We start from the raw sequence: 17053 nt of genomic DNA, 5'->3' as shown, positions 1-17053 counted from the left end.
CAGGCCTCCTGGCGCTCCTCCAGTTAAACGTGTCATCCTGTTGCTGTTGCCGTGTTTATTTGAACACGGAAGAGTCATCTAATAGTCTGTACTTTGTTGGGATGGTTCAGTATTCAGCCCCTCCCCCAAACCAGGAAGGAAGCCAGAACTGAAGTTATAGGATGGCAAGAGCGGGGGCAGAATCGTGTCGTGAAGAGCAGTGTCCCAGGACATGGCGAGTACAGGGGGTGGCTCAGCCGCCACAGAAGATACTTCAAGATTTTCTCTCCTGGACATGCATCCTGACACAATACCCAGCATTGTGTCTGCGGTTCACTGGGCTTGGCAGATATTCCATTTCGAAGGTTTTGGCCAAACAGAAGATACGGTGGGATGGGAAGAGCCTGAAGGGAACCCTGTAGAGAAGAGACCAACTCATAATCGAGCGTGAGAAACACTCTGGGAGCATCTGATTCAGGTGCTGCTGGGAACTCCCAGGCCAGCCAGCCCCCTCCCGCCTCCTACCCCTCCACCTTACCTGAAAAATACACATCACCTGGCTCTGCTCTCACTGCTGCCACTGAAGCACATTTCAAATGACTTTTCCTTTCTAATTCACCCTTTATAGGAGGGGGGAATAAACGTATTTACTCCCAGGATCAGCCATTGCTATGGAAGCCAGATTGAGTGTTCTCATCGCAGTTTCAGAGACCATGGGTGTTTCCTTCTCACTCTCTTGCCGGCTCTTTTTCTGTTATTTTCAACTGTGTGTTCTGTGAGCTGGCATTTTAACTTTGGTTTTAACCAAAAGAAAGAATAATGCTCTGCTTAGAATCTGTAGCATTAACCACCAGTTTGGAATTCCTCCTTAAAAGTGGGTCTGTAGAACACTTGCTGTTAAATCTTGAGACCCTAAGAGAAGATGACTGGAGCAGCTTCTAATTTCCTTCAAGGAAAAAAACTGGCCATGAAAATAATGTGATTATTCACAAGTCCTGATCACCCCCAAGGTTCTGGAAATGCGATAGCTCAATCGGGAACACACATTTTTCTTCTGATGTGCACGTAAGATACCCCAAGCCTCACCCCCTTGCCCCCTCACCTTGCCCTACACATGCACACACACAAGTATGCACACACACATTCTGAGATTTTACTTGCAAAATCGTGTACCCATCCTATAAAATATACTTTACTAAAAACACGATCATATAACTTTTCCCCCCCATGATTCCATTAATGTGATGAATTACATTAGGACCAGTCTCTCCCACCTTCCATTTAAAGTCTGATTGCCTTTCTCTGCACCATCCAGCATCCTCCACATCTACATCCGTGTGTATGTGGAAGTGGTTTGGGTAGCAGGGGAGAGATTGGACGGGCCCATTTCTTTCTGCCTTCCCTATCCTGATTATTTTTATACCCTACCTGCCCTCTGAATATATGAAATTGAAACCAGCTCTTTCAAGGAAGATTGCCTGAGAATAACATAAGGAGTCCTGATTGCCTTAGATGATGTGGTGATTAGAAGAAAATTTACTCATCCTTCACCACAGGCAGGGTTGCCTGGTTAATAAACGGCATTGTCAAAGGCTTTTCCTGTCTCCAAAGTTTGCCTTGGCCCAGTGCCAAGAGCTGAAGATCAGAAAAGACCATCCCGTGACCTCGAATGACCCATCTTATTCCAGACAAGGCAGAGGCTTAGCCAAATTTTGACCCCTAAGGAGCCAGTAAATAAAAATATTAGCAGGATTCACATTAGCCACGATATAGCCGCAACCTAAGTGTACATTGATAGATGAAGAAATTGTGGTGCGTATGCACAACAGAGTATCATTCAACCTTTAAAAAAAAAAAGGAGACCCTGCTGTTTGCAATAACACGGATGGACCTGGAGGACATTATGAAGTGAAATAAGGCAGGCACAGAGAACAGAACTGCATGGTCTCGTTTATAGATGGAAACTAAGTGAGTTGATACACAGAAGCAGAGAGCAGAATGGCCATCACTAGGGGTAGCGCAGAGCAAGGAGGCAGGGGAAATGGAGAGATACTGGTCAGAGGGTACACAGGGGTAGTTATGGAAGAATTAGCCTAGAGGCAGAGTGTACAGCATGGTGACTATAGTTAATAATGTGCTGGAAACTGGCTAAGAACAGATTTCAGGTGCTCTGACCATAAACACACACAAGCACACATGATGGTAATATTGGAGGAGATGAGATATTCTTTAGCTTGGCTGCAGTGATCACTGTGTATATGAAGATCAAATCATCATATTCTATACCTTAAATAAAATCCATTTCTATTTAATAAAATGAAAAGCTGGCCTTTGTCAGCCAGCTGCACGTGTGTGCACACAAGGCCCTTCAGTTACCTTTATGCCAGAACTTTTGGACCCAGTGGGTTCTTGGTAAAAGCTGTGGACTGAGGACTGGAGTCCTTCATGGCCACCGCCGTTGGTTGACCCTTCTGGTTCTTATTCTCCCAGGGCTTCGGTGACAAGGAGGACATTTGGACACAGCGGCATCGCGGTGCACACATGGTACGCATGTCCAGCACTGATCAAGTCCATCTGGGCTATGGCCATTAGCCAACACCAGTTCTATCTGGACAGAAAGCAGAGTAAGGTAAGACCCTCTCCTGGGGTAGGGAGGGCCTCTGCCGAGACCAGACCTTCCACTGAGCCTTCGAGCTCTCCTAAGGGCAGAGCCCTTGTCTGGATCTTGTATTTTGGGGATTGGGCATTGTATGGCTGGGGGAGGCCCTGCATCCCTTGCTCTGAGATGGGCACAGGTACAGCCTGGCCATTTAGGGCTATCAGAGGCAGGAATGAGATCAACTCTTTAAAAGAACGATTCTTTCTCAGCGACCTGGTCAAGAACAGTCAGAGCCACTTAAGCCATTTGACACAGCCAGGTAGGAATTCTGCCCATGCTTTCAAACCCCTAGAGCCTCTCCCAGGAGAAAGCATTTGAGCCCTTTTCAGTGTGTAAACACTGGCATGTTGTTTTCCTTTTGAGGAAAAAAAAGCAACTAGTCTCAACTAATAGACACCACCTAACTGTTGAGGATAATTGCTTGTGAAAACCCTCCAGGCTTTTCCAACTGCCAACTCCATTTCTTAAAATGCAAAACTGGAAACATTAAAAAATATATATTTAAAAGCAACAACTCTGTTTCCCTCAGGTAGACCCAGAGCCTCAGGCCTTGATAAACAGTCATCCTCCAAGGGAGGTTTGATCCAGCCCAAGTTCCCATACACGGGGTGGGGGAGGGGTGCATTTTCTGGTGGGTGGGAAAACGACATCTCCCCAGTTCACACAGGGCTCCTGTCAACATTCTGCCCCTTCTTCCTCCTGCCTTGGCTCTGGGCTCCCTTCGCCTTTCCCACCCAAGCCTCTCCCATCCATTACCCCTCAGGTGAAGAGCCATATCAAGATGAGCTCTGTATCTTTCTCAGGATTCTGGTGGCTCAGGAAGGGTGGGGAATGGACCTTGGCCCCTTGCCTAGCCATACCATCCCCCATGGGAGGTTTTGTCCCACTCCGTGAGTCCTGAAAGGGGAGGAGGTGGCAGGACTCTGGGCTTACTGGGCCCAAGACTTATTGGATTTGGTGCCCTTTGGGATTCTTGTGGCTTCCCCTTTTGTGTTATTTTCCTTCTGGTTGGAAATGCTTTTTCCCCGGCTTGGGGAGAGGATTTGGAAGGAGAGCTGTTGAGTGGGAGGTAAGAGAAAGATAGTAGGACAATAGAGCAGAAAGAAAGCAGACAAACCCTGAGGTCATCGTTCAGCTTCTAATCATGGCCTTTCCCATGTGGGGGTCACTCTCTCCTCTGTAACACATTTTCTCCTCTCCTAGGTCTTCTTCCTGACCCCACTTTTGGTCGTTTTCTGGGATGAGTGGGCACAGGGTGGAATATTTTTGTTGCCAGGAATAATGAGACTGTTCTACAGCTCTCCTGGTGATGACGGGCTTTGGCACAGGAATTTGAGGCCTGATTAGATCCAAAGAAACTGGGCCAAAGTGTTTTGACTCATGCTTTGTATTGAGACAGTGGGTGGGTGTCAGCGATTTGCCCTCCAGTGGCAAGAGCTGGAGGTCGAAACCTTAGAACCTTGATTCTATCCTCCGTACTGTGCAATGCATGATGAGAGGTAAGAGAGTTTGAGAACCCTCCTGAACCCCACTACCAATTCCTCTTGCGAGGACCCCACACACACTGATACCACAATGTTGAATGCAGAAAAGAAAAAGCATGCTTCACCCTAAGGATCAGCTGTTTGAACTCTTCCCTCTTGTGCTGGCTTTTTGCATTAGAACATCTTTGGGGTACCTCAGGAGGCTCATCCTTAGGGTTCTACAGCCCTATTGAAGGTTGTGTCACCTGCAGCTGGGGAAGCTTTATGGAGCAGGCTTACAGGTGAACCCACTGATACAGCAAGTAAACCTTTAAAAGTAACCATCAAGGACTTCCCTGGTGAACCAGTGGTTAAGAATCTGCCTGCCAATGCAAGGAACACGGATTTGATTCCTGATCCAGGAATATCCCACATGCTGCAGAGCAGTTAAGCCCGTGTGCCACAGCTACTGAGCCCAGAGACCCTAGAGCTCATGCCCCACAGCAAGAAAAGCCACCGCAGTGAGAAGCCCATGCGCAACTAGAGAACACCCGAGCACAGCAATGGAGACCCAATGCAGCCAAAAGTAATTAATTAGAAGTGACTATCAAGGATTACCTATTAGCAAGAAGTGTCTTTTAAGAGACCAGACCAAATGCTTATAGAGAACTTTCACCTCAGCACCCCCTGGAGGGCTGAAGGAAATACACCTATTCCTAGGAGCAGGAGAATTTTCCCCAGATAAGCTCTGAATATTCACAGGTGCTCCAGAGCCCATGCATTTCCTTTGGAACCAATTCCTCTGCCTGCAGTATCAGGTGAGGAACAGGTTGCCCCATAGGGAAGTCCAAGGATTCTGCCTTCTCCTTCTGTGACCCTGGACAAGTCTTTGCTCACTCCTTCTTGCTTTCCTCAATTAAAGAACAGCAAAGAAACCCCTGACCAAAATCATCGACTGGTCCAGTGACACAGTGTTTGTGATTGCTTCAGGAGATGTGAGCTATCTTTCATTATTATCATTACTAATCGAACATACTGTTCCCTGGCCAACACCTGTGTAAAGTTTAAACTCTTTAAAAGTACCCCCAAACCAGAGATGATAAAATTTGCCTCAGGAATTGTGTTACAACACCTTTCACTTCTGGAATGTTCTTTAGACAATAGCAGCATGACCCATCTCCAGTGGGCAGGATGGTTCTGGGTGAGTGATGGTTGGCAGACCTGGGATGAAGTGTTTCCAAGTATTTCTGAGCAGCCAGTATTGGCTGGCATGCTAGCCATTGCTTCACACTCTACTGTAGTGGGCCATGCCAACCATTCCTTTCTCTGAAGTGCTTCAGCAAAGCCCAAGCCTCCCAAGGGATTCTTTTCAACCCCAGAAACAAGTGTGGTCTGGTGGTTGGAGTCAGCAGGGGTAGGTAACCGAGAAGTCTTGTATTCATATACTGGCACTTGGTTACTTGCTTCTGGGTAAATTGCTTAAAATCTCTCCTTGTCTTTCTCTCTCTCTCTCTCTCTCTCTCTCTCTCTCTCTCACACACACACACACACACACACACACACACACACACACACACAGAGCCTCCATCACTAAAGACAGAGCAGAAAGAGGATGGACACAGACACACACACAGATACACACACAGACAGACACAGACACAGACACACCACCACCACCCCCCCCCCCCCCCCCCCATCACTAAAGACAGCAGAAAGAAGCCCTGCTGGTTCCTTTCTGGTAGCTCCTTCAGGATGAGGGGCTGTACAGTCACCAGTGACACTTGGTAAATTACATCTGCTGACCCCAAAGGTCAGAAGTGTCATCAGCTGGATCCTGCCAACCCAAGAATCTCTAATAGAGTTCACAGGAAAATATTTGAAAACTTAAATTGTTTAGAGTGAATATTAGTCACTGTTCCTCTGAATTCAGATTGAGGACTTGTTGAGTTGGCCCCCAGATCTAACATCTTTCCTTCTGAATCATTTTTCCCCACTCGATCCAGTCTGCTATTCTTTATTCTGTCTAGAACAAAAGCCAAGTGAAAGCATGGTAGAGGCTGATTAAACCTGGCTCACAGAATGCCTGTAGTAATACTTAGTACAGCAAGACCCTCCAAGCAAAACATCTAGAACTTTGGAGGCTCTTTGACCCAAAGACTTGACTTTACAAGGAGGGCGTCTCCCCCTCAAGTTGTCTCCTCTTAGTGCCTTCTCTCCTTCTGATCCACGCGGGCATTGTGATATTTCCATTCTAGACAGAAGTCAGTAATTTCTTAAAACTTCTGAGCATCTAATCTCCCTCAAAAGCACACATATTATCCCTTTTTCCTAATTTGTTTCCTGTCTCCAAGGTTAGCGAGGCAGGGATGGGGTCGAGGGGGACGGGTTTCCCACGAGATTGATGAGATCCCCTAAAATATCCAGTGCAGTCATTCATTGAACCTCACTTAGCAAATTCCTCCCAGGACCTGATTTATAGCTTATTCCAATTCCAATGACCTTGATATCTGTTATCTAATTTAGTCCTGACATCACACCTCTGTGATGTGGGTTTTAAGAGCTCCATTTTACAAACAGGGATCTCAGGATCAGAGAGGTTGGAAATCAAGGTCAATCTGTGATTTGCTGGAAAGAGCCAAGATTCCAGTCCAGGTCTTTCTGACTCCAGTGCCTGGATCCTTCACCAGGGTGAATTGGGCTGTGACTTCATGAGTTATTCTTGCATAACTGCAAGCGTGGGCTCCTCTTGGTGACGCGTGGGCCTTGGTAAGAGAATAGTGTTGAAAGAAAGGAAGTGATGGATTGCGCTTTCTCTGCTTTGCTCAGAGGATAAAACTTAGCCAGGTGCATGTGATTGATATTCTGTGTCCAAACGAAACGGAGGCCTTCCTGCTTTCTGCTATAAGCCAGAAAACCCTGCCAGGGGCTGGCAGCTGGGATTATTTCACGAGCAAGGAAGCCTTCACCCCAGGAAGGCGGCCTGGTTCTGAATGTAGGGACAGAAGTTGAGGTCGGAGAGGAGACAACAATTAAGGAGGGACCAGTTCCTGGCGGCCCAGTGGCCAGGACTCTGTGCTTCCATGGAAGGGGGCACCGATTCAGTCCCTGGTCGGGGAACTAAGATGCCACAAGCCACATCATGAAAAAAAAAAAATAAAAGGAAGGATCAATGAGATAGAAGAGTGTGAGGAAGAAGACAAGTCAGACCTGATGAACAAAAAAAGCAAAAAATCTCAGCATTTCCTCTGCCTTTCAGACTCTCAGTGAGGAAAGTACTTGGCAGTTGAAAGTCATTGTCTTTCACCAATTTTGGCATCAACACGGAGGCCAGAAGAAGGGCAGGGTTCAGACAGACCCTGCCGGAGACCACTGTGGGCACAGGGTGTGAAGGGAGCCGGGCAGTGGTCTGCCCACATTCCATGGTTTCTCCTGTGTCAGGGACAGACTGGGCCTCCCACCATCCAGGAGTGAACACACATCAAATAACTGTAAACCTCAGTGGGGAGCCTCACCTGGTTCTATCCATGCATCCCTGGCATATCGCCAATGACCACAGAAAGATGCACACGTGTACAGGTTACACTGGCACTGTTAGCTGTTTTCTGGAAGTCCACAGTACAGCAGAAGCCCCTGCCTGAAGCATTATCATGAACTGATTTCCCAGTGAAGGAAAAAAACAAAAAACAAAAAAACACGCTCAAATTGTCAGGGGGCACGCAAACCCATCTCCGCCTCCAGAGCTGGGAACTAGAGCAGAAATCTTCCCTGCAGCAGTTACTTTTAGGAATGTAATTGTGAACACAGAGTCCTCTTTTGATTGCTCTGTTGTTTGCCAAAGTGGGCCAGTTAATTTGTGGAGTCAGTGGAGTCTTAACCGTAATCTGAAGACTTGGGCTCATACATTTAGCTATCAAAATGGAAGCAGGACACCATGTCAGGTGCCCCTTAGTGGGAACCAAACATCCCAATGAGCATTTGTTCCAGAAACCCTTACACACCATGCTTATACAACATGCTTGCACACCATGCTTGTAGGCTGGTAGTGTGGTCACTTCCCAACCCTCAGTTTTCGTAGCTCCGTGGCTAACACTTTAGGAGTTTGAACCACTTTAGAACTTACTGAAACTTCCTAAACTTATTACAGACATCTCTTAAATCATTCACCAAGCTGACAATTGTTTTTTTCTCCTCCTTTAAGCACAAAATCCTGTATAATCACTAGTGTTTATTGACAGCTATGTAGGAGGTGGTTTGGGGAGGGGAAAAGAAGGGGGAGGGGAAGGGAGGGAAGCTTTTCACTTGTCTGACTTCCTTTGACCCTCACAAAACCTTGAGCAGTAGGTGGTGTTTCCCTGTTTCATCCTTGGGAATAATGAGGCTCCATGAGCCTAAGTCGTTCCCCAAATCGGGACCCCGCCCCCCCAACCCAGATCTATCTGACTCCACATCCACACTCTGTAAGCTTTCTGTACACACAGCCTGCGGGATGACAGGTTTAGAAAATTCCTAGTGAGTCACCTCTGGGGTCTTATCTGCTCCCGAGGGAAAGTTTCAGAGGATGAGCGATGGGCCCTGGGACACACACAGAAAAATGCTGTAGTTCAGGCCATGAGGCCGTTTGCTAGATCTCAGGATGACAAGCGATCGCTGTAGTCAGCGTGTCCTCGCCAGGAGGGGAGTGTCCTCCACCTAATCTGTCCAACCCGGTAATCTTTTTAGTCCAAGATCCATGCCGCCCGCAGCCTGAGTGAAATTGCCATTGACCTGACAGAGACGGGGACGCTGAAGACATCCAAGCTGGCCAACATGGGCAGCAAAGGCAAGATCATCAGCGGCAGCAGCGGCAGCCTCCTGTCCTCAGGTGAGCAGACCCCAAAAGAGGTCCCTGTGCAGCAAGGCTGCAAGCCCTGGGTTGCGGGGGAGCACTCTGAGGGTGGGTGAGGTAGGGCGGTCAGGACCATGTGGCAGGCTTGGCAGAAGCTGGCTCTGGCATCCAGAGCAAGGTTTGCAGTCCAGCAGGGATCGGAGAAAATGGCCAAAGGTATGGGGGGTGGTGGGGAGAGGCGGAAGAACCACACAGTGTGGGGAGGATGCACAAGGGTCTTAGAGTAGCGTCTAGATCCTCCTTGAGGCTAATGGCCAGGAGTGTCTGCTCCAGGGGCGGAAGGTGGAATCCCTTGGGTGCCACTCAAGAAGAATTACCTAAGAAAGGGCTGAAGATCCAAGTCATGGCGCTGAATGACCTGCACCGTGTTCCCAGGGGAACTTCTTGAGGCTTTCAAAAGTACAGAAAACTCTTGATCATTTGCAAAGGAGAGTCTTGCTGTCTGGCGCCTTTGGAAAGAGAGGATCAGTAGGTCTGATGTCGTCTGTCTCTGCAGGGCCCCGGGCAAGTGTTTATCTTCATGCGATGTTGGGAGGGGCAGAAATGCCCTGAGGTTTCAGGTCTGGCTGGATTCAGGAGAAGGGACCCCGTTTGCTGAAGTGACAGGAAGGGGAGTGGTTTGAGTTGGGCAGGGAATCAAAGAGGAGGAGGCAAAAATTGCCTGAAAGTGTTACAGAAGTATAATAATGCTGGTCACCTCCCAGGCCACACGGTCACGGCCGGATTATTCTTAGGGCCAGTGTCCTCTTCCTTGCCCCTGAGCCAGAGAGTGAAACAAGAAGGCTTTGCCCTACCTTATCTTCCAGAGTCATTTCTATACAGCTGGTGGCAGCAGACAATAACAAAGTGAAATTAAAAAGGAAAAAGATTCATCAGTACCCTGACGACCTAGAGGGCTGGGATGGGGGCGAGGTGTGGGAAGATCAAGAAGGAGGGGATATATCTACAGTTATAACTGATTTGCACTGTTGTATGGCAGAAACCAACACAACATGGTAAAGCAATTATCCTCCAATTAAAAATAAAAAATAAACTTTAAAAAAAAAAAAGGAAAAAGACAGGAGTAGGGAGAAAAGCTGAAATCTGTCTAGTTAATTTCTGGGCTGGTGGAGTCCAGTCAGAACTGGAACACATGCAGACCTGAAAGGCAAGGGTGGGGATGGACAGGCCTTTGTAAGGTCCCAAGGGACCCACAGCCAGATGTTCACAAGGCCATGGGTTTTATAAAATCTGTGAACATGATACATCCAGTCACCAGAACTATATAAGTGTCGGGCCCTACTCAGTTGGCTCTGCTTCTGCTAGGCCACCATTAAGGATCACTGTCAACCCCTCCCCGTCTTGGATCCTTAAAATGTTTTCATCAGTACAGTGGTCTGAGTAATCATTATTCCTGAGGCTTACAGTGTTCCAGGGAAGACCATGGACAATGCTGTAGCAAAGAGAATGCCTTCCAAAGTCCAAGACCCCTGCCTGGAATTTCAGCCATTCCTGATTCCCTGCTGAATGAGGGAGGGCAGGGCCAGCACTGTGATTGTCCCTGAGATACTCCCCTATGTGCGTGCTCAGTTGCTAAGTCGTGTCAGACTCTTTGTGACCCCATGGATTGTAACTTGCCCAGCTCCTCTGCCCATGAGATTCTCCAGGCAAGAATACTGGAGTGGGTTACCATTTCCTTCCTGACCCAGGGGTCGAACCCACATCTCCGGTGTCTCCTGCATTGGCAGGCATCACTGAGCCACCTGGGAGCCCAGAGTCTCAGACTTGAGCCTGGATTCATCTGCCCACCATCCTCCTACTCTAGCCCCTATGAGGCTGACTCTTCCTCCAGCCTCAGCTAGGGGCACATCCCTGCTGTGGTTTCATATCCACTCAGAAATCCACATTCTTTCTGCACGTGATATGTTATACCCAGGAGGAGAATAGATTCTTCCAGCTCGGGTATATCAGAACTCCTTAGGAGCTTCCTTCAAACTCAAATAGCTGTGTACTATCCCTGGAGTGTCTGATCTATGAGACTGGGGTGAAACCGGAAGTTTGCCTTTCTAGCAAGTTCTGACAAGTTCCCTGGTGCTGCTGATGCCGCTGGTCTGGGGACCTTGCTTTGAGAGTCTCTCTTCTTGAAGAAGAGAGAAAAGCCTGAGGTGGGTGTACAGCTCAAGATCAAGGAACCTAGGTCTCCCCACTTTTACCAAATGAACCTAACTAGTATTTTTTTCCCAACTATTTATTGGCTGCATTGAGTCTGAGCTGTGGCATGTGGGATCTTCATTGCATCGTGCAAGATCTTTCATTGCAGCATGCAGGCTTCAGTAATCGGGGCGTGTGGGCTTGGTTGCTCCTTGGCATGTGGGATCTTAGTTCCCCAACTAGGAATTGAGTCCACGTCCCCTGCATTGCAAGGATTCTAAACTACTTGACCTCCAGGGAAGTCCCTCCTCTCCCCACTTTTATACCTGTGTCCTGGCCCCCTGCAGGGGCCTTGTGTCTCTGGCAGCCTCCAGGGATGCAAAGCTAACAGCAGGTACAGAGGAACGGGTGAGCAGGAGCCCCAAATCTTCTAACATGGAACGACATTACTCAACCATCAGAGATGAGATCCAGGCAGTTTTAATACTAGGAAGCAATTCCTCTCTGTTATCGCCATCAGCTTGACAGTAATCAATCCAAAGGGCTAGGAGATGAATCAACTGCCGAATCCACTCCCACATCTAATATCTTTATCCCAGGATATTAGAGCTGTTCTAACTTAGTGATGAAGACCCCATGCAAAGCTGTTTGGAAGTTGATGGAAGCAACTGGGGTCCCCTGACAGCAGCATTCTGCAGTGGCTTCATCAGTAGGACCGAGGCCCTCTGGCTTTTCTCTGCCTGCCCTCTGCTGCTCAGCTAAGCAAGAGGAAGGCTGGGTGGAGGAGAAGGTGGGGAGGTGTGAGTCGTGCCTGTGACCAGGCCATGGAGTGTGTGGCACTCGACCCAGCCCTGTGAGTTAGATCTTGAAGAACTGGCCTTAAATGCAGAGGCGGAGGCTCTGTGGGGAGGTTTCCGTCCTAACTTAGGAAAGGCCATGGTCAGTGGAGGGAGAGACCGTGCACCGGAAGTATTCCATCAGCCAACACAGGGGACTTCTAGGACCTGTACCTCACGCCATTGTGGCCTCCAGGTGTGTGCTTGCTGCGCCTCTGACTTTCCATATGCAGGAGAAAAAGATGCCTTCTCCTGAGGCCTTGTGGTCCCACCTGGAAGGGACGGTTGCCCATCCCCCAGGTGAAAATATAGGCTGGCTCCCCACCTGTGCTTTTCATCCTCTAGACTCGGGGTGCCCAGCCTCTGGGCCACAGACCAGTACCTTCCTCAGATCAGTGGCAGCATTGGATTAGAAATAAAGTGCACAATAAATGTAATGTACTTGAATCATCCCAACCCCCTCACCCCTGCCCTGAGCCCATGGAACTGGTCCTTGGTGCCAAAAAGTAGGGGACCACTGCCTTAGTGAATCCTTCTCACCTGCACATTGAGAGGCGTAAATTTTAGTGATGGGCTTGCATAAATGAGAGAGCATCAGTCTTTCTGGATGGACTTGATTTAAACACTCTTCTGTGATACTTGCCAGAACTATGATCTACCTCTCATTCAGGAAATTGGATACAAATAACCCAGTGTCCTATTTGATCAGTTATTTTTATTTCCTTCCCCTGTATTTTGTATTTGTGTGCATGTCTGACTCTTTTCGACCCCATGAACTAGAGTCCACCAAGCTCCTCTGTTCATGGGATAGTCCCAGCAAGAACTAGAGTGGGTTGCCATTTCCCCCTGCAGGGGATATTCCTAACCCAGGAACCAAACCCAAACCTCCTATGGCAGGTGAATTCTTTATCACTGACCTGGGAAGCCCACCTAGTGCCTCATTTAAAAAAAAAAAAAAAAAAGATGGTGTCTAATAGTCCTGAAAAACATTTTGTAAAACTAATCATCACTCGAAAATCCTTTTTTCTAGCTTAGTGCCGGACACCCAATAGTTGCTCCATACATGATTTTTTTTTTTAATTTTTACATTATTTCCCCATAACTCGTTTATTTGATGACTGGAAATTTGTACCTCTTGACCCCCTTCACCTATTTCCCCCCACTGTCACCCCCTGCCTCTGACAACCACCAGTCTCTTCTTTTTATCTATGAGCTCAGGGGAGGTTATGGGTTTTATTTGTTTGTGTTTAGATTCCATGTATTAGTGAAATCAAATAGTATTTGCCTTTCTCCAGTTTATTTCACTTAGCATAATGCCTTCGGGGTCCATTTATCTTGTTGCAAATGACAAGATTTAATTTTTTTGTTGTGGCTGAATAACATTCCATTGTGTGTGTGTGTGTGTGTGTGTGTGTGTGTGTGTGTGTCTGTGTGTGTGTGTGTTATAAAGTCACAATTTCTTTACCCATTTGTCTACTAGGGAACACTTAGGCTGTTTCCGTGTCTTGGCTCTTGTGAATAGTGTTGTAGTGAACATGGGGATGGAGAGATCTTTTCCAGTTAGGGTTTCATTTCTTCAGATAAATACCCAGAAGTGAAATTGCTGGGTCATGTGGTAGTTCTATTATTAGTATTTTGAGGAACTTCCATACTGTTACATGGTGGCTGCACCAACTCGCATTCCCACCAGCAGCGTAAGGAGAGTTCCCTTTCTTTTTCTCTACATTGTTGCCAACAGGGGTTCTTTTTGATGACAGCCATTCTGACAGATGCAAGGTGATTTCCCATTGTGGTTTTGATTTGCATTTCCCTGAAGATTAATGATTCTGGATATCTTTTCATTAATGATACTGGTCATATGTATATCTTCTTTGGAAAATGTCTCTTCAGACTCTCTGCCCATTTTTTAATTGGATTTGTTGTTGTTGTTGTTATTGAGTTGTGTGAGTTTTTTACACATTTTGAATATTAGTCCTTTATTGGATGTATGATTTTGCCAATATTCTCTCCCATCCAGTGGGTGGCATTTTCTCTTTTTTGATGATTTCCTTTATTGTGTAGAAGCTTTCTAGTTTGATGTAGTCCCATTTGTTTATTTTTTTAAATATTTATTTATTTGGCTGTATTGGGTCTTAGTTGCCACACTCAGAAGTTCTGATCTTCCTGGCAGTTTGTGGGATCTTTAGTTGTGGAATGTGGGATCTAGTTCCCTGACCAGGAACTGAACCTTGGCCCCCTGCATTGGCAGTGAAACACCTTAGCCACTGGATCACCAGGGAAGTCCTGAGTCCCATTTGTTTATTTTCACTTTTGGCGCCTCTGGTTTTGGTGTCAGATTTAAAGATATCATCGCCAAGACTGATGTCAATGATACACAGTTATTAAAATTGAATTTTGAAGGATACTAGTAAGAATCCTGCGTGTGCTGCATTTTAAGAACCTTCTGTGTTCCCAGAGTATATGGTATCTTGGTCCTTGTCAGGATCTCTCATAAACCTACCACCAACATTTTCCATCAGATTATCATGATGGTATCAGACCATCAGAGGTTACTCTTTCCAGATCAGGCCCCTCCTGCAAATACCATCCATCTTCATTCTCTTTCATTCATCCTTCCACCCTTGTCTGTCTCCAAATTGTGTTGTAACTGAGCTGTATAACCACACTGTGATATTTTACAGTATAAACATTTTTTTCCAGCTCCCGAACTTGACTAGGAACTATGCATAGCATTTTAAAAGTTATAGCCTCTCTCCTCAAAGAGTTTGCATACTGTGTATTGATGTAAAACAGAGATAAAATACTGTCAACTTCTAGTAACTCTGAAGGCGATTTTCCTATTTAACAAGGCCACATCATTACCAAGTACTGGACTTCAGTCATTTTAAAGGAATCTGAGGTCTCAGATGCTAAAGAAATGAAGAAATGTTACGGGTATCGTTAAAGAAGTCAGAAGTCCACTCTTACTAATGGCCCATTCAGGGTCTAGCATTTCAAAAAGAAACAATCTTCAGAGTTGAAATGATTTACTAAGGCTTGGGGCCAGGACCCCCTGAGATTTTCAGTGGTGACACCCAGGGCTGTCCCGTGGGATATCTGAGTAGAGACCCTTAGAGGTGCTGAGCCTTCTGAGCTCTGTTGGATTAAAAGGGGTCAAGCTCTTACTTCCTGACATTGCACAGTATGAGATTCAGATTCCAGGAAGGTTAGGGAACCGAATCCCAAATCCATTTGTAAAGGGGTGCCGGTGGGCAGGCTTTGAAAGACATGAGGACCTTTGTCTCAGAGCACATCTACTGAGAGATGGCCTGGCCTTCCCAGAGTCCCCAGAGGAGGGGATATGGAGGCAGCTCAAGGCGCAGTCCCACTTCCAGGCCCCCAGAGCCCCACTCACTGCCCCCATCGTGGTCTCCTCACAAGCTCTGCACCTCTGGGTACCCAGCCAGCCTCCCGCCTGACCGCTGTGGGGGAGGTGGGGGTGAGCAGGGGACGTTGTAGTCACTCTGCCTAGTTGCTCAGTCACTCAGTCCTGTCTGACTATTTGTGACCCCATGGACTGCAGCATGCCAGGCTTCCCTGTCCTTCACCATCTTTTTCTTAAAATCTCAAAAATGGTGGGAAGGGGAGAAAAAATGGAATGACAAAAGACACAAGAATTGCATGTTGAACACACATGGCCTTTCCACAGATCCTCTGAAAGTGAGAGAGAGTGGAGGATTGTCGTAGCATTGCTTCTGGAATTTGCCATCCCAGGACAGTTCTGGTTTCAATGGGAAGGTAGGGGCTCAGGGAGATGTGTTTTTGCTTTTAGCCAATTTAAAGAAAATGGCACGGACTCTCAGGAGAGATGTATTCTGCTTCCCCATGTGGACTGTTGCATTAACCATCCCTCCCCCCAAACAAAAAAAAAAAAAGTCACTTGTGCATCCTTTCTTAAAGAAATAGAACAATGAGACATGTTGTCTTTTTGAATGGAAATACAGGGGCAGAAGCCACCCACTCTCTCCAAAACAGAACGGCATGTTGTGTCTATAAATAGGAATTGGGCTGTGGGATTAATGAGATGGCAGTTGAGTCATCTTCATTGTGAAGAGCTGGAATGTGGTGCAAAGAATGTGGTGATGAATCTTTGGTTTAAAAAATAAAATAAAAAAGAAATAGCACAAAGCCTTTCAGTCTGCTGGGATCCCTCAACTCTGACCTTTTCCGCTCTGGGGGAAAACGTGTTGTACTGAGTGTAGGGCCTGCTCTGTCTGGGACCCATCCATGCCCGTGACTCAGCTCTTCACACGCTCACCTTCTCTGAATGCCAGCACTTCCTGCCATTGTTGGGAAGTTTATTAATAACTAGTGTAACAATGAGGTGCCAGCTATCTGCCATCTCTCCTCCTTCCAGAGGACTGATCTGATAGGCGCCTGCCAGCTTTATAGTTCAGGGCTGTGTTCAGCTCAGAATACACAGCCTTGTAGTTGGTATCAATCACACGATATTTGGGGGCTTTTTTCTTCTTTTTGTCATTTTTTTTTAATGTAGATTTTATTCCTATAGTTCAAATGTATTTCCTTTATGTTTTGCAATTACTTGATAATTTTTTTGCTGCATGGCATGTGAGATCCTAGTTCTCCAAGTAGGGATTGAACCCGGGCCTCCTGCGTTAGAAGTTCAGCATCTTAACCACTGGACCTGCAGGAAAGTCCCGTCTCCATCCTCTCTCTTCAGCTCTCGATTCTACCTCTTCCCTGTATTTCTCTTCAGCTTTTTCAAGTTCTGTTGTCTTCTTAAGTCTAATGATGACCAGATTCCTGGGCTCAGTGCCCTGCAGACGGGGTCAGCCTGCAGGACTGCCAGAGGGCTCACCTTCTGCCCGGGTGTGTTTATAAAGGACTGTGTAACTGGTGAGGGCTCTGAAATCTCTGTGGAATAGATGTTTCTGGCGTGGCTTGTGAAGGACAGGCCTGAGTCAAAATACTGAGAAGACAGCATGGTTATCCTTTTCTGCTTTCTCATCATGGGGTTAAAAAAAAAAAAAAAAACAACACATGAATAAAGCCATTTATACTGATATATTTATGCCCTCCTGTGTAAAGGAATATTTGCCTA

The 17053-nt window shown here is 46.8% G+C and overlaps 1 protein-coding gene across 9 annotated transcripts in view; it reads left to right on the top strand.

Moving 5' to 3' along the window:
- FRMD4A (FERM domain containing 4A) overlaps positions 1-17053 on the top strand; it is a 703559-nt gene that overhangs the window by 632718 nt on the left and 53788 nt on the right. For all 9 annotated transcript variants that reach the window (XM_060397374.1, XM_060397375.1, XM_042230562.2 and 6 more), the window contains 2 exons: positions 2470-2608; positions 8821-8962. In XM_060397374.1, coding sequence (XP_060253357.1) covers positions 2470-2608; positions 8821-8962 — 281 coding nt within the window. The remainder of the gene's footprint in view (positions 1-2469; positions 2609-8820; positions 8963-17053) is intronic.

The sequence above is a fragment of the Ovis aries genome, chromosome 13 (assembly GCF_016772045.2).
Source record: "Ovis aries strain OAR_USU_Benz2616 breed Rambouillet chromosome 13, ARS-UI_Ramb_v3.0, whole genome shotgun sequence".
NCBI classification, from domain to species: Eukaryota; Metazoa; Chordata; class Mammalia; order Artiodactyla; family Bovidae; genus Ovis; species Ovis aries.
Note: the sequence above shows the minus strand (reverse complement) of the source record. Positions and strands in the feature narration are given on the sequence as shown.